The following is a 20392-nucleotide window of genomic DNA, read 5'->3' on the forward strand; positions in this document are numbered from 1 at the left end:
ACTTTCTACTCCTGCCGGACATGCACAAGGAAGCAAGTAGCCCATGGAAGCCATTGGTAGCCAACCCACGACCATGACAGGTGCCCTTTTGGGGATAAAGCAGACCCCGAAGAAGGCAGGAGGGGCAAAAGGGAAGAAAGCGGGGCTCTGGTTACACCACCACAATGCGAGCCCAAGCCTCACCTCACATCCATCTCAGCTTCTGGAACCTTCCGGTTGGTAAGCCAATAAATTATGTCCTTTTGCTAAGTCAATTAAAGATATTCTTTCAGCTTTTTGCCACCAAAGCATTCCAAACAGATGTCTCCATTGTCTTATCAATGACAAATGGCTCACTGAGTCTTTGAAAGCACCTGGAATAAGTTCAGTGTGAGCAGGGCTTTCGGATCAGCAAGGTCTTAAGCACAAAAGAATGTTCTGGTCAGGCGGGTGTCACGAAAGTAAATGGCAATATTAGGTACAAATCTGCAGGCAACTCTGCTGATGCTGCTTGAGAAAAACCAAAGGGTTGAAGGGTGCAAAGCCTCACAGGGACACAAGTGTCCCGGCCCCGAGTCACATCTGATACTCACGTATCTCCTCTCGGCATCGCTGCCATGCTGGCCCTGGAAGCATGCCGTCAGACGCTTGTGGGAAAGGTGGCACACTGACCGAACCGTGTCCAGGCGCCGCTCGATCTGAGAAAACAGAGACAGACGAGCCATTCACAGGGCTGAAGAACACACACCCCTCTTTCTACATGGTGCTGCCACAAAGGCAGAAACAGCATCCTGTGCTCTAATTTTTTTTTTTTTTTTAGCTCGGGGGTATACATGGGAATGGTCCCATTCACTTATACCAGGGTTTCTCATTATTGACACTTGGGACCCGGTAATTCTGGGGGTGGGGGGCTCTGCTGTGCATGATGGTATGTTCAGCTTCATCTCTGGCCTCTCCCCACCCCATTCCCTGAGCTGTGACAACCGATGCTGTCACCACGCGTTATTGAACATCCCCCCAGAGGGCGAAATAGCCCCTGGCTGAGAGCCGCTGACCTCCCTTACACCAAGAGATTTAGATCTCTCAAGGGCTAAGTCCATGAGCAGGGAGGCCGCGGAGTCCGGGCTAAACCTGCTATCAGAGAGAGTGGTGGCGGCCGAGCCTGCAGAAGTGCAAAGGAACACCTTAGGCCCAATCCCATCGCCAAGGGGGAAAAAGCCACCGGGACACTCAGAAGCTACCTCCTGCAGACAGCAACACAGCCTTCCTCACACAGGACATCAGCCCATCGGAACATCAAAATCTATGTCCCACGATTTCCACTCAGGGTCAGTGTCTTCAAAATCATGCCTTAGTGGGTTTAGGGTGGGCTTGCAGCTTTGTTTTTTGTGTTGTTTTAAAGAAACCTCCAAGGCTGAACGGACAGCCAGCAGCAAGGAACACTGACTTAGGGGACCCATGCATCGCGATTTAGCTTCTCAAAATATTATTGCTGGGATATGGCTGTTTATGGCAAAGAGAACTGCTTTGCAAGGGAAGGAATGCCAAAAATGTGTATTCTGATGACTCATTAAGATTGAGTGCAGGCCCTTAGGGATGCTTTCTATTTTAAAGAAAAATCAACAAATTCAAAGCAGAATGCATTTTTATCCCTGCAGCGTTGTACCCGATGCCATGGTTCTGTGCTCCTTTCTTGAGAGCCCTGACTGTCCCAACAGCTTCTCTTCGGAGCCTAGGCCCGACCACCGGGACCCTGACCTGACAGCCGTGTTCGTACATAGAAGGAGCAAATGCCACATCACCTCCCCCTAGTCTTCTAAAACGACCAGATTTTTAAAACACTGGAAAACTAAAATACACTCTATTTGCCATGAAAACAGGCTAAACCCAAACCCGAAACAGACAAAAAACAAAAACCCCCAAACTCCATTTCACTCTGATTCTGATTTCTACTAGAAAACTGTAAAGTCCACAGGGAAAGGGGTCTTGATCTGTTTTGTTCACTGATTTATCCCAATGGAAAGTGTTCATTTAATATCTGTTGAAGGACAAGCCACCCACAAGCCTGGGTGGCTCAGTGGTTGAGCACCTGCCTTCGGCCCAGGGCATGATCCTGGAGTCCAGGATCGAATCCAACATCGGGCTCCCTGTAGGGAGCCTGCTTCTCCCTCTGCCTGTGTCTCTGCCTCTCTCTCTCTCTTTCTCTGTGTCTCGCATGAATAAATCAATAAAATCTTTGGGAAGAAAAGAAGAAAGAAAAGAAAGAGAAAGAAAGAAAGAAAGAAAGAAAGAAAGAAAGAAAGAAAGAAAGAAAGAAAAGAAAAGAAAAGAAAAGAAAAGAAAAGAAAGAAAAGAAAAGAAAAGAAAGAAAAGAAAAGAAAAGAAAAGGCAGGTAGGTGTCAAGTCCCTGTGCAAGGTGTTAGAAAAACAACAGTAAATAGGTTATGGTTCTCGCCCTCCTGGGATTCACAGCCTCCCAGGGAAACTCCACAGAAGCAAAAGGAACTCATGAGTGAAAAACAAGAGGCAAAATAGAAGCCTCTTGAAATGCTCTCACAGAGATCCAAGAGGCAGGAAAACACTGTACAAATTAAGGAAAGTTTCATACCAGAAGCAAACAAACAAACAAAAAATCTCTGTGGTTTGGGATCCCTCCCCAGTACTCTCCTGTTTAACCCATTAATTCCTGCCAATAACCCTATGGGGTAGATCCAACCATATTCCCATTTTAGAGAAGTGGAAACTGAGGCTCAGGGAGGTTCAGGAAATCCCTGAGGCCACAGAGCAAGTCAAGGGCAGAGCGGGGTAGGGAGGCATCAGACTGCACACCTTTACCCATTGCTGTCTTTCGTCATAGTCAAAGGGGGAAAAATTCCATCTGTGGCAGTGATGGCAGACACGGAGTAGGTGTCTGGGTCACGAAAAAAGGCGTTCCTAGAAACTGGCAAACTCCTGGGGCCCCAGTGGATGTTTGGGCAGAGGGACAAGCGCAGACAGTCGCCGGCCTGCCTTCCATGGGAACCCTGCCATCCTTGAACCGCCTGCAAGGCCCTCTGGCCTCATCCTGGGGCTTCAAGGGTTCAATGAGATCCTGGATATCCCTGGTGTGGGGGGTAGGAGGGAGAACACAGACATGAAAACCCAGTCCAGTTAAAGGTCAACTAGACCAACTGTTACCTTTGGAAGTCTGAAAATGAAGTTGAGATACATGGTAAAAGTCAATGTGGAAATATTTTTAACAATATCACTGTCGAATAAATCTTAAGGGACACCTGGGTGGCTCAGTGGTTGAGTGTCTGCTTTCAGCTCAGGGCGTGATCCTGGAGTCCCGGGATCAAGTCCTGCATCGGGCTCCCTGCATGGAGCCTGCTTTGCCCTCTGCCTGTGTCTCTGCCCCTCTCTGTGTGTCTCTCATGAATAAATAAATAAACACATCAAAATAAATAAATAGGCTTAAAAAACAACCCAAACCCTTCTAATCCTTAATAAAAACCTCTGGTCCAAAAAAAGAAAAAAAAAAAGCACTCCTACGATATTGTGCCTGCGGATGGCTGTCATAATTGAGAGATGTTCTGACACGGGGTGGTCCCAGCAACATTCTTCTAAACCACGTCAGCTCCTTGTCTCTGTAGGGAGAGACACAGAGGCACCTGGGAGCAGATCTTTGGTCTTCTGGGGCTAAGTGCACACACCTGCTGTGGGTCATGGACACGAGCGGCAAGGACACAAGCGAGGAGGCTAAAGAGAAACCTCCTACAGAAGGGCTTCTGTCCTTCCCAGCGTGCGCTGGGGTGGGTGGGGATCAAGGGGGTTGAGGCTGAGTGAAGAGATGTAGAGAAAGGGTCCCCGGCCTTCTGGAACAAGCTTCCGGCACGCAAGTTAGAGAAGCCTGTTGATCGACGGAGTGCAGTGGCCCTGGCTCAGGTCCCACAGGAAACAGCCATCCCCACAGAGAGGAAGACAAGTCCAGGCTGATGACAGGCCACCTCAGGGCCTCGGAGTGGTTCTGCAAGGTCTGGTCACCGTCACGAAGACTCTAAGTCCCTGGGGACCCAACTCAGCCCAGAACTGGACAGAACAAAAGCGTGACATGGAAGGAGAAGTCGAAACTCTAGGTCGGAGCCAGTGGGGCCCTCTGCCGCAGCTGGCAGGGCCTGTCCCATCAAGGACACCATCCCAGCGGCGAGCGACTGTCCCTTGGCCTGCCCGGGACCCGGGACCTGGCCCCAGCGCCAGGGCATGGCCAGGCTGGCCAGGCCGGCCAGACCCCTCCCCCACCCCACCCCACCCCAACACCTGGCGCTTGAAAGCAGGACGAGCCCCGTCGGAACTTCATAACATGACACCAAGGTTTCAGATCCCCTTTTTATCACCGGGCAACCCAACTGCTTTGCTCTCCTGCTCGGAACCACCACGCTGATCAATTTCCTGCTCTTTCAGATCCTACACAGACATACAGAAACCCACTTCAGTTCTCCCGAAGGAAGTCTGGTTTCTTATCCTCTTTACACAAAGCACTTTAAAAAGATTTTTATTTCGTTACCTGTAACAGATCTTCACTGAGGACTTCTGTTTTCTCGGCTCTGTGGGGGGGAAGGGGGGGAATCAGAAGTTCAGAGTTAGAAATCCAGAAATGCGAAGCAATCCATGAAATTTACTAATGCTCATCCTGGGCAGAAATGAATGATAATGTAGGGGACAATTCCACCAATTTTTACATCAGAGGGCTGCCTAAGCAAAACCAAAATAAAAAACCAAGGTTTGCAGAGAAGAGCAACCCCGAACAAGAAAAAAGGATGGAGACCAATACTGCTGTATTGAAACAAGTGTGTTACAAATCCAGGAACTATTCTCCAATACACACTGCAGATAGTAACAACAACTGAGCATTCCCTCTTTCAGATGTGTCATCTTTACTTTAAAAAGAAACAAAGTATTTTCACGGCTTTCCTCCACCTATGCCTTCTAACTATCATTAACCTTATCATTAACTAGACCTTTCCAGAAAGACGACCTAGTGCCCAACAGTTAGCAGGGGAGCATATGGAGCTGCTGGAGCCTCTCGCCAGATCACAGTACATTCTTAAGACGACTTTCCTCTGTAGTCCAAAAGGACGGCGTCGTTGCTGTACATAAACCCAGAATGACTGCAATCCAGATGGCAGGTTGAGACTTCTGGTTAAATAGTGATTAAGGCCAGGCCACCTAAGTGGCTCAGCAGTTGAGCATCTACCTTTGGCTCAGGTCGTGATCCCGCGGTCCTGGGATTGAGTCCTGCAGCAGGCTCCCCTGCTTCTCCATCTATGTCCCTGTCCCCTCTCTGTGTCTCATGAATAAATAAAATCTTAAAAAAAAAAAGTAAATAAATAAAATAAATAAATAAATAAATAAATAAATAAATAGTGATTGAGACCAACTCAATTATCATCCCTACCCAACTCCCACTGAGATGAACAAGGAAACTTTTAAAAGGAAAAGAACAAGTCTGTTTCAGCCCTGAACATTCCAGGAGGTGGGGAAAAGAGTACAGAGCGATACCAACCAGTTGCACGAGGTTGGTGGTGCACACCCCCAGCCCACACTTGGACGATGGCATGTCAGGTGAAAGCAGGCACCACCACAAAGGGTTCCAATACCAGTCGTCACTGCAGCACCCTGGTTAACTGAGATGCTGATGGCAATGGCTTACACACCAGTTTCTACAGGAAACCAGAGCTCTGACCTAACTCAAATACCTCCCAGGGCCACAGGAGCAGAGCCTGGAGATGACTTTCAGAGGCCCAGCTTTCAGAGAAGGCCAACTTTCAACTCTATGAACAAGTTCCGCAAGCAGCAGGCCAAAGGATGCCATCTCAGCCCTTGCTCAGCATACATGGTGCCAGGCATTGCTGACACGCCAAACAGAAGTAGTCACGCCAGTTAGGGAAGTGGAGCAGGGCCTCAGCTGCCTAGGAGCTCAAGCAATCGGCCCCAAAAGGAACTCTGACTGTCAGCCTCACGGGGACATACCTGGCATGAGACCACCACAGCTGCACCGTGACCCCTACTTACCAAGAGCCTTGTCCCTCCTCTAGCGAAACACTACCACCACATTGTGCAACTTCTGCCTCATCTTCTCTGGCGAGGGCCCTGTATACCTCACACAGAACTCTGAAATCTCTTCCTTCTAGAAGTGTAAGTATACACTGACAAAGTCCCCAAGGCCAATTAAAATGTTCAAAGTTCTAAATAAGAGATTCAGAGCAAATTAAGTCCCTTTATGAAATAGGAATATTTTTAAACTATGACAGAAGAAGAGGAAAACCTAATTTAAAAAACCCAGTGTAGGGATCCCTGGGTGGCTCAGCGGTTTAGCATCTGCCTTTGGCCCGGGGCACGATTCTGGAGTCCCGGGATCGAGTCCCATGTCGGGCTCCCAGCATGGAGCCTGCTTCTCCCTCCTCCTGTGTCTCTGCCTCTCTCTCTCTATCATAAACAAATAAATAAATAAATCTTTAAAAAAATAATAAGAAACAAATAAAATCCCAGTGTGGGAGCCCCTGGGTGGCTCAATGGGTTAAGTGTCTGCCTTCAGTTCAGGTCATGATCCTGGGTCCTAGAATTGAGCCTCGCATTGGTCTCCTTGCTCAGTGAGGAGCCTGCTTCTCCCTCTCCCTCTGACCCTCCTTCCCACTTGTGTTCTCTCTCTCTCTGTCTCAAATAAATAAATCTTAAAAACGAAATCAAATCCCAATGTGGGCCATTAGCAAGTATGAGAAAGCAATAGCTCGGTGGTACAGCGGAAACAACTGTGTGCATCTTTTCCCAGCAATCTCACATGAGTAATTTGAAATAAAAAATCAAATACAATACAAACAACTGCAAACAATTAAAATCAGGGCTTCTGGCGGGGGGCGGGGGGGCAGGTGGGGTGGGTATGAACACAGCACTGCAATAGCCACAAAGAAAATAAAGCAAATGGGGATGCTTGGGTGGCTCAGTGGTCAACTGTCTGCCTTCAGCTCAGGGTGTGATCACGGGGTCCGGGATCAAGTCCCACATCAGGCTCCCTGCAGGAAGCCTGCTTCTCCCTCTGCCAATTCTCTGCCTCTATCATGAATAAATAAATAGAATCTTAAAAAAAAAAAAAAGAAAGAAAGAAAGAAAGACATCAAATGTAAAAACAAATTGAATACTAACTTCAGGAAAAACAAAAAGTCCATCAGAAAGAGTCATAGTACACTAGTATGCTTTGCTGCAGATAACTGGTCAGATATACTAATGTAGATATCAAACAGTAATATATCAAAAAATTATAATATAACTTGGAAGGATAAGGGAGCAGAAGCAGAGAAGAAAGTCACATAAGAGCACTAAACCCTCATTTATCAGGATGGGAAGCCAATAAGTAATAACTAAAACTTGGTAACTTGAAGGATAGCAGTTTACCTATTATCTCTAAGTATAGACATGACTAAATGCCAGAATAAACAGAAATTTGAAAACAGAAATTTGAAAATAGTTGCCTCTATGGTTGGGGATTCTCAACTGGGACAATGGGATAACTAGAAAGAGAATCCACTGGGGTAAGTTTTTGCTATTATTTACTTTCTAAACTATGTGTGTGTGTGTATGTGTATATATATGTGTATATATATATATACATACAAACATATACATATACATACTTTTAAGTTTTAAAAAATAGTATGTTAGTTACGTTTTTCTGTGACATGCTTGATATGGTTTCAATTGAAGCATAACTTCATGTGAAGCATAACTCCAACTTAAAACAAGGGGTCCAAATGACAATCTGCACAAAAGTGCAACAGAACATATACCTAAGAGTGTCCAAAACACACACAAAAAAATCCATATATTTCCTGTCCTTTTTTCAAAATAACAACTCTTTAATTTAAATTTAGAGGTCAAAGGTTACAGAAGGGGAGGTGGGCAGGGGGTTGGGGTAACTGCATGGACAGGCACTGAGGAGGGCACTTGATGGGATGAGCACTGGGTGTTATGGTATACGTTGGCAAATCGAACTTCAAGAAAAACAAGAAACAACAGCAACAAATGAAAAAATAAATTTAGAGGGACTTTATCTAGAAATCTATCTGGAGATGCAGATAAATACATGGAACTAATGATATGAAAATGTTAACATATTTCTTAAAAATAGGTTTATCCGAGGGATCCCTGGGTGGCGCAGCGGTTTGGCGCCTGCCTTTGGCCCAGGGCGCGATCCTGGAGACCCGGGATCGAATCCCACGTCGGGCTCCCGGTGCATGGAGCCTGCTTCTCCCTCTGCCTGTGTCTCTGCCTCTCTCTCTCTCTCTCTGTGACTATCATAAATAAAAAAAAAAAAAATAGGTTTATCCGGGATCCCTGGATCCCTGGGTGGCGCAGCGGTTTAGTGCCTGCCTTTGGCCCAGGGCGCGATCCTGGAGACCCGGGATCGAATCCGACGTCGGGCTCCCGGTGCATGGAGCCTGCTTCTCCCTCTGCCTGTGTCTCTGCCTCTCTCTCTCTCTCTCTGTGTGTGTGTGACTATCATAAATAAAATTTAAAAAGATAGGTTTATCCCATGTCTCCTGCTTTGTGGACATTCTGTATTACATTGATAAAATTTATTTTAGAGAGACATCCAATGTATCTTTTTTTTGTAAAGATTTATTTATTTATATATATTTATTTGAGAGAGAAGGTACCCATCCATGCAGGGGAAGAAGCAGAGAGAGAAGGACAGAATCTCAAGCAGATTCCATACTGGGTTCAGGGCTCATTCTCATGACCCTGAGATCATGATCTGAGCCCAAATCAAGAGTTGGATGCCTAGCCTCCTGAGCCAGCCTGGTTCCCCACAATCTATCTTTTTATTTTTTATTTATTTTTGTTTTTAAGATTTTATTTACTTATTCATGAGAACACACAGAGAGAGAGAGGCAGAGGGAGAAGCAGGCTCCATGCAGGGAAAGCCTGACGTGGGACTCGATCCCGGGTCTCCAGGATCACGCCCTGGGCTGAAGGCAGAGGTAAATCACTGAGCCACCCGGGCTGCCCCAATCTATCTTTTTATTTTTTATTTTTTTTTTAATTTTTATTTATTTATGATAGTCACAGAGAGAGAGAGAGAGGCAGAGACACAGGCAGAGGGAGAAGCAGGCTCCATGCACCAGGAGCCTGACGTGGGATTCGATCCCGGGTCTCCAGGATCGCGCCCTGGGCCAAAGGCAGGCGCTAAACCGCTGCGCCACCAGGGATCCCCCAATCTATCTTTTTAACCAGATTTTTAAAATCTACTGCAATTATTAAAAATTACCTATTAGCAAGAAAGATTACTTCTCCCCCAGCTTTACTGAACTTTAATTGACAACACTGTATATATTTAAAGTGTATAATGTGCTAATTCAGTTTACATATTTTGTAAAATGATTAATCAGGTTAATGAACACATTCATCACCTTTCACCGTTCCCTTTTTTGTAACAGTAGTTGTAAGAATGCTTAAAATCTACTCTCTTAGCAAATTTCAAGTATATAATACAGGATTATTATACTCCCCAGAGCTTATCCATTTTATAACGGAAGGCTTATACCCTTTGACTATAGCTTTTCACCCTTTAGACCCAGGTGGCCATCATTTTTCTCTGTTTCTATACATTTGACTTTTTCTTTTCTTTTTTTTCTTTAAGATCCCAAATATGAGATCATATAGTATTTGTCTTTCTCTGTCTGGCGTATTTCACTTGAAGTATTATCCATAGGGTTCATCCATGTTCTTGCAAATGGCAGGATTTCCTTCTTTCTCACGGTTGAATAATATTCCTGTGTGTGTGTGTGTGTGTGTGTGTACATAGACACTCTCCACATCTTTATCCATTCATCCATCAACCAATACTTAGGTTGTTTCCCTATCTTAGTTATTGTGAATAATTCTACAATGAATATAGGAATGCAGGTATCTTTTAAATACTGATTTCAGGGATCCCTGGGTGGCGCAGCAGTTTGGCGCCTGCCTTTGGCCCAGGGCGCGATCCTGGAGACCCGGGATCGAATCCCACGTCGGGCTCCCGGCATGGAGCCTGCTTCTTCCTCTGCCTATGTCTCTGCCTCTCTCTCTTTCTCTCTCTGTGACTATCATAAATAAATAAAAATTAAAAAAAAATAAATACTGATTTCATTTCCTTTAGATATATACTCAGCAACTGTGCTTGCTGGATCATAGGGTAGCTCTATTTTTAGTTTTCTGAAGAACTTCTATACCGTTTTCCATAATAACTATGTTTTCACTAAAGGGTACATGGGTTCCAATTTCTCTCTATTATCACCAACATCTGTTATCTCTTGTGTCTTTTACGGTAGCTATCCTAACAGGTGTGAGGTGGTATTTCATTACAGTTTTCATTTGTGTTTGCCTGATTATTAGTGATATTGAACACCGATTCATATACCAGTGGGCCATGTGTATATCTTCTTTGAGAAAACATCTAACTAGGTCTTTTGTCCATTTTTAAACCAGGTTAATTGTTTGTTACCAATGAGTTGTATGAATTCATTACATATTTTCAGTATTAACCCGATATTTATAGTTTGCGAATATCTTCTCTCATTCTGTAGGTTGCTTTTTTCATTTCAATTCCTTCCTTGCTGTTGCAGAAGCATTTTAGTTTCATGTTGTACTCCTACCTGTTTATTTTGTCTTTTTGTGAAAAATGTCCCTGGAGTTTTTTGTACTGAATCTGCAGACAGTTTTGGGTAGCACAGACACTTTAATAATATTAAATCTGCCAATCCATCGATACAGGATATCTGGGAAAGATTCCTTTAAAGTGAAAAATCATGATTCTGGAATGTAACATACAAGCTGGGATGGCTCCTTCACACAAAGATACCCCCACTGGCCTATGGTATCCCTACCTTAATTTTAGGGAACCACCGCTGCCCCTATCTCCCCCAATATGTGGTCCAAATGACTTGATCTTCTTCATCACTGGGACCAGTCCAAGGCTCAGCCCTTTGTATGCTGACCTGTCTTGAAGCGTTCATCTTTACCAGAGACCTGAACGTTTTACCCAAGGAAAGTCCAGCCATTATTTAGAATACTGGCCATGGTGCTCAGTTAAAGGCATTTATAGGGCAGCCCCGGTGGCGCAGTGGTTTAGCGCCACCTGCAGCCCAGGGCCTGATCCTGGAGACCCGGGATCGAGTCCCGCATCAGGCTTTCTGTGTGGTGCTTCTCCCTCTGCCTGTGTCTCTGCCTCTCTCTCTCTCTGTCTCTATGAATAAATAAAATAAAATAAAAATCTTTTTTAAAAAAAGGCATTTATATTAGCCACGGACACTTGGCTTTACTGAGATCTGATTTTTTTTAAAGATTTTATTTATTTATTCATGAGAGACAGAGAGACAGAGAGAGAGAGAGCGTGAGAGAGAGAGAGAGAGGCAGCGACATAGGCAGAGGGAGAAGCACGCTCCATGCAGGGAGCATGACGTGGGACTTGATCCCGGTCTCCAGCATCAGGCCCTGGGCTGAAGACAGCACTAAAACGCTAAGGCACTGGGGCTGCCCTGAGATCTGATTTTTATTTATTTACTTATATTTATTTATTTTTTATTTTATTTTTTTTATGATAGTCACGGAGAGAGAGAGAGAGAGAGAGAGAGAGAGAGAGGCAGAGACACAGGCAGAGGGAGAAGCAGGCTCCATGCACCGGGAGCCCGACATGGGATTCGATCCTGGGTCTCCAGGATCGCACCCTGGGCCAAAGGCAGGCGCTAAACCGCTGTGCCACCCAGGGATCCCTGAGATCTGATTTTTTATCAGATTTTTAAAGTTCATTAATAAAGCAAATAAGGGGAGGCACCATATTAAACCTATCATTGCATCTTAAAGACAAAGTGATCCGAAAAATTTTAAAAAATAATACTTGCTAAATCAGATTGTTTCAAACCAGACATTTTGCTACACAGACCCAAACTTTTTGTATATGGGTCTTTTTTCTGCTTTGTCAGAGCCTTCTTTGTGTCCAACGTTCTGTGCTTGAAAACACACTTGAATGTTTCCTGTCCGAAACGGGGAAAACAATACGAAGCAGGAAAGCACCTCCCGCTCGCCCGTTTACTCTGGGGTTTGTTTTTTCCTATTTGAGCCACTGGGCAATTGCACTAGTCATTCAAACACGGCTTACATCAGGCAGCATTTTCAATTCCCTGATTCTTTTAGCAAAGTGTAGCATTTGCCCCTCATGACTCCCAAAGCCTAACAGAAGCAGGGCTGTGCAGGCCTCGTCGTCCCCCTTTCTCCCAACTGGTTATAGTAACATCCCACCCTGAGGTTGTGGATGACAGGAGTCTCACGCAGCCCCCTTCCTGGGCCAGTAGAAAATGGAAACGCTCCGGATCTGAAGCAGTTAGATGCACCAAAGACAGACAGAGATGCTTAAACCAGGACACAGGGTCAATGGAGAATCTCCGACCGGCCTGACAAATTTCAACTCTAATCGCGGACTGACTTCTGGAGAAGTTTCTGCCATGGCTACACTCAAAGGCCCAACACCACGGCTGTGAATGGCATCTTGTTTCCCAGGATGCTGACTATGGCATTCAGGCCACACACAGCTGCATGATGCAGGTATTCTGGGAGCCATGGCAACGAGTGCTCCAGTTCACACCTTCAGTGCATGCTGCGATCTTCCAAGCACTGCACTTGACTGACCCCATCCCAGCCAGAGAGTTCCGTAGGACCAGAGACCCAAGTCTATCTTGTCTATCAGTCCCCTGTCCAGCATCTGTCTTCAACCTGCCAGCTACACAGCAGGTGCTTCATAAATACACAATGAATGAATGAATGAAAAAGTAAATGGCTGTCCCAACAATACAGAAGGAGTTGAAAATAAGATCTCTCTAGATTTCAAATGAGCTGGCAAGAAAAAAATTCAACAGCAGGGGGGATCCCTGGGTGGCGCAGCGGTTTAGCGCCTGCCTTTGGCCCAGGGCGCGATCCTGGAGACCCGGGATCGAATCCCACGTCGGGCTCCTGGTGCATGGAGCCTGCTTCTCCCTCTGCCTGTGTCTCTGCCTCTCTCTCTCTGTGTCTCTCTGTGACTATCAGAAATAAATAATAATAAAAAAATTAAAAAAAACAAAAAAATTCAACAGCAATAGGCAGAAAATTAGAACTGCCTTCCACAGTAAAAACCATAATGACCAAATTAAAATGATAGTGCCTTCCAAAATTAATATTTTTTCATTAAAAAAATACAGAAATCAAACTACCCATATTACCAGGGGTCAGCAAACTATGGCCTACAGGTGTAGTCTAGCTCACTGCCTATTTTGGTATGGGCAGCAAAGTAATAATAGATTTTACTTTATTTATTTTTTAGATTTTTATTTATTCAGGAGAGACACAGAAAGAGAGGCTGAGACATAGGCAGAGGGAGAAGCAGGCTCCCTGAAGGGGAGTACCATATGGGACTTGATCCCAGGACCCAAGGATCATGCCTCAACCACTGAGCCCCCTAGGTGCCCCTAGTGTTTACTTTAAAATGGTTTGAGGGGGATCCCTGGGTGGCTCAGCAGTTTCGCACCTGCCTTTGGCTCGGGGTGCGATCCTGGAGTCCCGGGATCGAGTCCCGCATTGGGCTCCCGGCATGGAGCCTGCTTCTCCCTCTGCCTGTGTCTCTGCCTCTCTCTCTCTCTCTCTCTCTCTCTATGTCTATCATAAATAAATAAAAATAAATCTTTAAAAAAAAATAAAATGGTTTGGGAAAAGATTCAAAAGTGGACTATATAATATGATGCACAAGAATTACATGAGATTCTGGTTCCAGGTGCACAAATACAGTTTTATTGGAGCACAGCCAGGCGGATTAGTTTATGTATTATCAATGGGTTGCTCTCATGCCACAACAGCAGAGCTAAGTTGCTCCAACAGAGACCATACAGCCTGCAGAGCTCAAAATATTTACTATCTGGCTGTTTACCAATCAATGTGCCAACCTTGGGTCTACACCAGTGACTCTCACAGGGTGTGGTGCAAACCTCATGAGGAGGCTTTTGGGAGTCACTCAGGACTGGTATGTGAGGCTGATCTGGAGGTGTATTTTGTCTTCTTAGACATTCCACCTCGTGTCTGAGAAGCTGCTGCCAAAATGAATGGGGGTGGCTGACTCTGTTAATACAGTCCAAATGGGAGGCCCAGCATTGGTGATGCTGGTGACAGGGAGAGATCAGAAAGTATCTCTCTCCTCCATCCACCCACCTCCCTCCAAACCGCTGAAATATTGTAACTATTATTTTCTTTCTGTTCCCTGCTCACAAACATATTTCCGGACTAGATTTAAATAAACAAAACTGCCTGTCTTAGGCGCCGTCTAACATTTTCTGGAAAGGCCAAATAATAAATATTTCAGGCTTACAGGCTACACCATTGCTCCTGCTATCACTGAGCTCTGTTGTTGTAACACTAAAGTTGCCACGGACAACATATAAATGAATGGACCTGGCTATGTTCCAATAAACTTGACTTACAGACACGGACAGGTGAATTATGTAACTTTTCTTTTTTTTAAGTGGGCTTCATGTCCAGCATGGGGCCCAACAGGGGGCTTGAACTTGTGACCTTGAGATCAAGACCTGAGCTGAGATCAAGAGTCAGATGGATGCTTAAGGGATTGAGCCGCCCAGGTGCTCCATGAATTCATATAATTTTCATATGTCACAAAATATTCTTCTTTAAAAAATTTTTTTTCAACCATTTAAAAGTGGAAATAATATTTTTTTTTCAACCATTTAAAAGTGCAACCATTTAAAAAACCCTTGTGAGCCGACTGGGGCTGGAGCTGGCCTGTAGGCTGTAGTTTGCTAACGCTGATCTGTGTACAAGGGAGGTGTAGCTTCCCACAAAGCTTCAATCCTTTCTAATCACTTCTAAATTCTCTTTACTTTGAAGGGGGATTTCTTTTTGTTTTTTAAAAGATTTTATTTATTTATTCATGAGAGACACAGAAGGAGAGGAGAGAGAGGTGGAGACACAGGCAGAGGGAGAAGCAGGGTCCGTGCAGGGAGCCCGACGTGGGACTCAATCCCGGGTCCCCAGGATGACGGCCCGAGCCGAAGGCGGCGCTTAACCGCGACGTCACCGGGGCTGCCCTGAACGGGGATTTCTGGGCTTTCCTGATTTGTTCTTTGGAAGGGAAGGGACACTAGTTTCTCGAGACTTCACCAGATTGCTCCTTTCAACCCTTGAAGCCATTCTGAGCCCTTGAGAGCGGCGGCTCGCCCTTCCCCACTCAATCCACCTCTGCCCAGGGACGGCAAACAAACGCAGGGCCCGAGAGCCAACGCTTACTTCAAACACCTGTGTCCTTGCATTGCCCCAAGATCACAGTAGTGATGGCTTTGGTCGACCAATGCACATGAGAGATCATAATTCTGTGGGTTTTTTACTTAAATAATCACTTAAATATGTCAGCGAAAAAGAATGGGGCAGGGAGAGAAATTTTAATCAACTTTGAAATTCTGGTTACAAAAAAACAATGAAATTCTGGTTACCTGCAAATATCTAGGCGCATGCTTGATAAGTAATATAAACTACGACCAATCAGTTGAGGAATCTCATTCTACAGGGCAACACCGCACACAGTCACTGCCTGCAGGAGATTTATATTTGCAGGGACATTACAGCGGCCAGACCCACAGCTAAGTGGTGTATTTTATCCTGCCAGGAACCAGATTTGGGGCAACGCTGTCATCTCCTGGTACAAGCACTTAGAAAATGCACTTGAGCCTTCGTGCTGAGTTTGGACACATTCATCTGATTTCACAGTGAGCCCAGGGACTGCTGGGTGAGTTTTTCCTGTTCCATCTCATTAGATTAGGTGCCTTCTTAAGTTTCTGGGAAGGGATCTGAAGGCTACTTAATTGGATTTTTAATGTAAAGGAACTCTCTGACACTTTATAAATGAAACAATTTGTTACGCATTCCACAAAGGAGTTTGAAAAGTCTTATAAGAGGGTTTATAGAACTCTAAAGGGAAAGTATGGGCAAAGAAAAACAAAAGATCCCTGTGCATAGGGGCATCTGAGTGGCCCAGTGGTTGAGCATCTGCCTTTGGCTCAGAATGTGATCCTGGGGTCCTGGGATCGAGTCCCACATCAGGCTCCCCATCGGGAGCCTGCTTCTCCCTCTGCCTGTATTTGCCTCTCTCTGTGTGTCTCTCATAAATAAATAAATAAAATCTTAAAACAAAACAAAACAAAACAAGATCTCATGCATAACACTGAAAAGAAAAAGGATATTTACCAGAGGGAAAATGATCAAATAGAAAGTATTTTGGTAACAATGTGAGTGAAATACATCTAAAACGTCTACATTCTATGCCATAAATTATTTCTTCAAATGATGGCACTCTGGCCACATATTTACAGTTTTTCTGAGATAAGTAACATTTATTTTTTAATTGAAACAGCAATCACAAAACCCTTATCAATCTTAACTGAATCTCCACAATATTATTTGAATTCCAATCAACAACTAAGATGAACTGTTATATTTTAAAATCAACTGAATTGAGTTGTATTGTCTTCCTACACATGTAAGCTTATGCAGCAGCTTTTGTTTGGTCAGTTGGCTTTCTCCCCTCTGGCACATGAAATGGAATCTATTTGCTGTCTCTGCTGTAACCATGTGCTAAGTCTAAAAAGCTCCACCAACAATTTCTGCTTATGGCAAAGTGGGAAGGAAGCTCCCTGCCACCAGCACACTTTGCAGGCTCCCTCTGGTGGTCCGGGTGGGGGTGCTGGGCCCGGGGGGGACACTTCCAGGCTGCTCAGGTCAAGTACACTGCCAGCTTGGACCTGGAGGAGCTGAGTTTGAGATTTCAAAGCGTATTTAAGCAGGCAGAAATCTGAGCAATTTGCAAAGTATCTCAGTGTGGACAATGCACCTGGAGCTAAATCCGGGGAGGAGCTAAGGGGGAGGAGATCCAGGAAGGGGGTCCAGTTTACTGGCCCAAGAACACAGAAGGCAAGGCGGAGCTGAAAAGCCACATGCAAAAATGTGAGAACATTTTTGAGAACCCCAAAGGCAAGGCCACACAAATTCAAGGGCTCAGTTCTGACTCAGTGCTATGGCCACTGGCAGGGAGGTGCTCTGCATCCTAAGACAGGTTGTGCAAGGCCTCTTCCAAATGCTTCTAAGTCAGCACATTTGGACTTTCAAGAGCACGTTCCCATAAAAAGTAGGTTATAAATGATCATTAAGTTCTCAGGCCAAGCTCCATTTTGCTTATAGCTTATCTGAAGGACCTATTATCCTTACAACTTATTGGAAAGACAGCCCTGGTAGGCACCTATGGATCTTCTGAGCCACAGTGAATGTAGGGAACAGTCGTGTAAAAAAAAAAGAGAGAGAGAGAGAGAGAGAGAGAGAGAGATAACAGTGATTCTTAACCATGGCTACACTTTACAATCCTGGGGGATTTAAAAATAAAACAGATGATTCCAGTTTTAGGAAAGGGCCAGAAAAAGCAAATCTAGGGGTGTCTGGGTGGCTCTGTTGGTGAAGCATCTGCCTCAGGTCATGATCTCGGGGTCCAGGGATGGAACCCCACCCTGGGCTCCCTGCTCAGCGGGGAGTCTGCTTCTCCTTCTGCAACTGCTCCTCCCCTCTTGTGGTCTCTCTTCTCTCAAATAAATACATAATTAAATAAATAAAGAAAGAAAGGAAAATCCATAGAGGCAGAAAGAGCTGGGTTGGCTGAAGTTGAGGCTGGGCATGAGGAGAGACTAGACAGCAGCACGAGTAGTCTTAATGGGGTGATTCAACTCTTGTCCAATCAGATGGTGGTGATGGTTACACAATGCTGTCAATTTACTAAAAAAAAAAGTAAATCATGGAGCTGTACACTTAAAATGGGTGAACTTTATGACATATAAAGCCCTCTCAATAGTTGTTTTAAAAATAATACCTGGACCCCAACCCAGAATGACTGAATCAGAGCCTCCTGCAGGGGGTGGGGGTGGGTGTAGTAGGGCCTGATATTTTGTTTGAAAGCTTCCCAGGCCATTCCAACGTGTGGCGACAGCTGAGAACCCCTGTGTAGGAAGGGTCAGGGTACCCAAGCTGGCAGGTGGTAACTACCAGAATATGACAGAGAGAGGCCCCAGCAGTAAGCGGTTGGCAGTTGCAACAACAGGCAGAGGTGTTTCTATAGAACAGGCCACAGATGCACTCTTGCTGGGTCAAGATGGCCTAGTCCATGGTCTGAGGTATATGACTCATAATTGAGTTGCCTCGCCTGCCTTCGTGGGCAGGGTAAGCTGAGTGATAAGCCAACAGACAGCAGATTCTAAGTCTCACTGTAGGCAAAGGACAAGGAGACTGAATATGGTAGGAGCTAAGTTAGGGCTCCAGGGTTGGGCAGACCTGATTCTGAATCCCAGCCTTGTTGCTTGGACGCCACCAACGTGAGGGTCCATGTCCTCCAGGGTAAGATGGGAATTATGGTAATAATATCACCACCACAATGATTGTTTAGAAACACCATTTAGCTCGGTTATCTCATTACCAGGGTCCCTGGCACCCAGTCAAAGTTCGGGGAGTGTCAACTGTCCTGAGCATTACGAGGATCCACCAACACCTTCGGATAACTCCTAAGCTACATCTTATCTGGGAAAGACTTTTCGGCAGTGACCAGGCTGTTCTGGCTTCTCCCAGAAGTTACGGTTGAATCTGGACCACGAGAGACAAAAAGCTGCGTCAACCCTTACAGCAGGAGCGGGGCAGCCTGTTCTGTTACAACAAAGAGTTGGAAAAAAAAAAACCAAAAAACAAAGAGTTGGTTGTGATAACACCGCGTGGGCTGGAGGCCACCAAAGAGAATCACAGGCACGTAATATACAGAAACTTAGAGGCTGAGTATGTGGCGAGTTAGCAAAAAGCCTTCATCAAAGGACCAACGTCTTAGGCCTCTGCACCTCACACCACTGAGGGCGTAAAAATGCCAGCCCTGGCGGTCCGCAGGTATGTATCCACAGAGGGCCAAAGAACTCTCTGGACAGAGGGCATCTTAGGATGGCCTTGCTCCGAGATATTTAGATCTTTATTCATTCAGCCAGTATCCTGGAGCCCTCTCTAAATGTTGAAAACTGGAAAGAATCGAAGGAGAGAAATGAAATGAGCCGCAGTCCCCACCCTTGGGAGCTAATACAATATAAACAACCATTTACCCGCTTCTGGGAGACAGCAATGTAAATAACTATTTACAGCGCTTCTGGGAGCAGAGAGAAGCCAGGAAAGGCTTCACAGGGCACAGCCTAAGGAGATCTCAGATAAGACAGAAGCACACCCACAGAGGATGGGAGAGGGACTGTGGTCAGGCTCCTGCACCTGGGCACCGAGTAAGGGCTGAAAGGAGCCATAAACTGGGAACTAGGGGGCCACAGGGAGCCATCGATGGATTCTCCACAGTGGAGTGGCATCAGATTTGAGGTTCAGAATGAAAATTCTAACAGCATAGTACAGGCTGGAGGTAGGACAACACCTGGAGGGCCTCCACAGTGATTCAGGGAATGACTAAGAACAGACACGAAGCCCTACCAGTCTGATCCTGGCCAATGCTACGCTGCTATTTTAACAGAAATGGTATGCCTGAATCACTGACTGTAAACCATCAACTTGAAAACCACTTTAAAAAGTTCAAGAAAGGGGCGCCTGGGTGGCTCAGCTGCTTAAGCATCTGCCTTCGGCTCAGGTCATGATCTCAAGGGTCCTGGGATCATGCCAAGCAGGGAGACAGCTTCTCCTGCTGCTGCTCCCCTGCTTGTGCTCTCTCCCTCAAATACATTTTTTAAATATTTCAAAAATAAATAAAAAAATATGTCAAGAAAAACCTATAAAACGTGGAGGTCTCTCTGACCAAGAAATAAATCAGACATAGAAACTAGAATTCATGGGCCATAAGCTAGGTAATCACCAGATATCTCCCTAGTCCTAGATGAAGTTTACATTTGTACATTCCTCCTCTTCTACTTTTTTTTTTTTAACGAAAGCACTTTTGCATATGTGATAACATTTTCCTATATGACACGTACCCTTATGGGGCAATTTTTATCCTTATTTCCATGGGTGTGGAAATTGGGCAGACACCCATTAAAAAAATACATGTGAACCAAAGTCTGTGGACCCTCAGAAAGAAAGCAATTTTAAGGTCACTGACCAAAGTTGACCCTTAATTTATTTTCATGCTAGACTCTGGTCCTAGCTCCACCTCAAACTAACCATGGGCTCTAAAAATACAACCCTTGACCTTCCTGTACCTCACTTTATTTATATTTGTACCAACGATCTCACGCAATTTTTAAGAAACTACAATAAAACAGAACATTTGAGAAAAAAGAGAATATTTGCAACCTTCAGAACTGTGCTT

The 20392-nt window shown here is 45.2% G+C and overlaps 1 protein-coding gene across 6 annotated transcripts in view; it reads right to left on the reverse strand.

Annotated features, from left to right (window-relative positions):
- The window catches only part of LOC129519443 (rho GTPase-activating protein 17), a 95097-nt gene that overhangs the window by 52720 nt on the left and 21985 nt on the right, over positions 1–20392 (reverse strand). For 5 of the 6 annotated variants that reach the window (XR_008666405.1, XM_055339955.1, XM_055339951.1 and 2 more), the window contains exons 1-3: positions 5213–5295; positions 4523–4562; positions 573–677 (exon numbers count right to left, since the gene is read on the reverse strand). Coding sequence is in view for 5 of the 6 variants with exons in the window: in XM_055339955.1 (XP_055195930.1) it covers positions 573–677; positions 4523–4562; positions 5213–5280 (213 nt within the window). In the remaining variant the exon portion in view is untranslated. Of the gene's footprint in view, positions 1–572; positions 678–4522; positions 4563–5212; positions 5296–20392 lie in introns of those variants that run through there. The other variant, XM_055339952.1, reaches the window with a different exon arrangement.

Source organism: Nyctereutes procyonoides, unplaced genomic scaffold (genome assembly GCF_905146905.1).
Source record: "Nyctereutes procyonoides isolate TBG_1078 unplaced genomic scaffold, NYPRO_anot_genome, whole genome shotgun sequence".
NCBI classification, from domain to species: domain Eukaryota; kingdom Metazoa; phylum Chordata; class Mammalia; order Carnivora; family Canidae; genus Nyctereutes; species Nyctereutes procyonoides.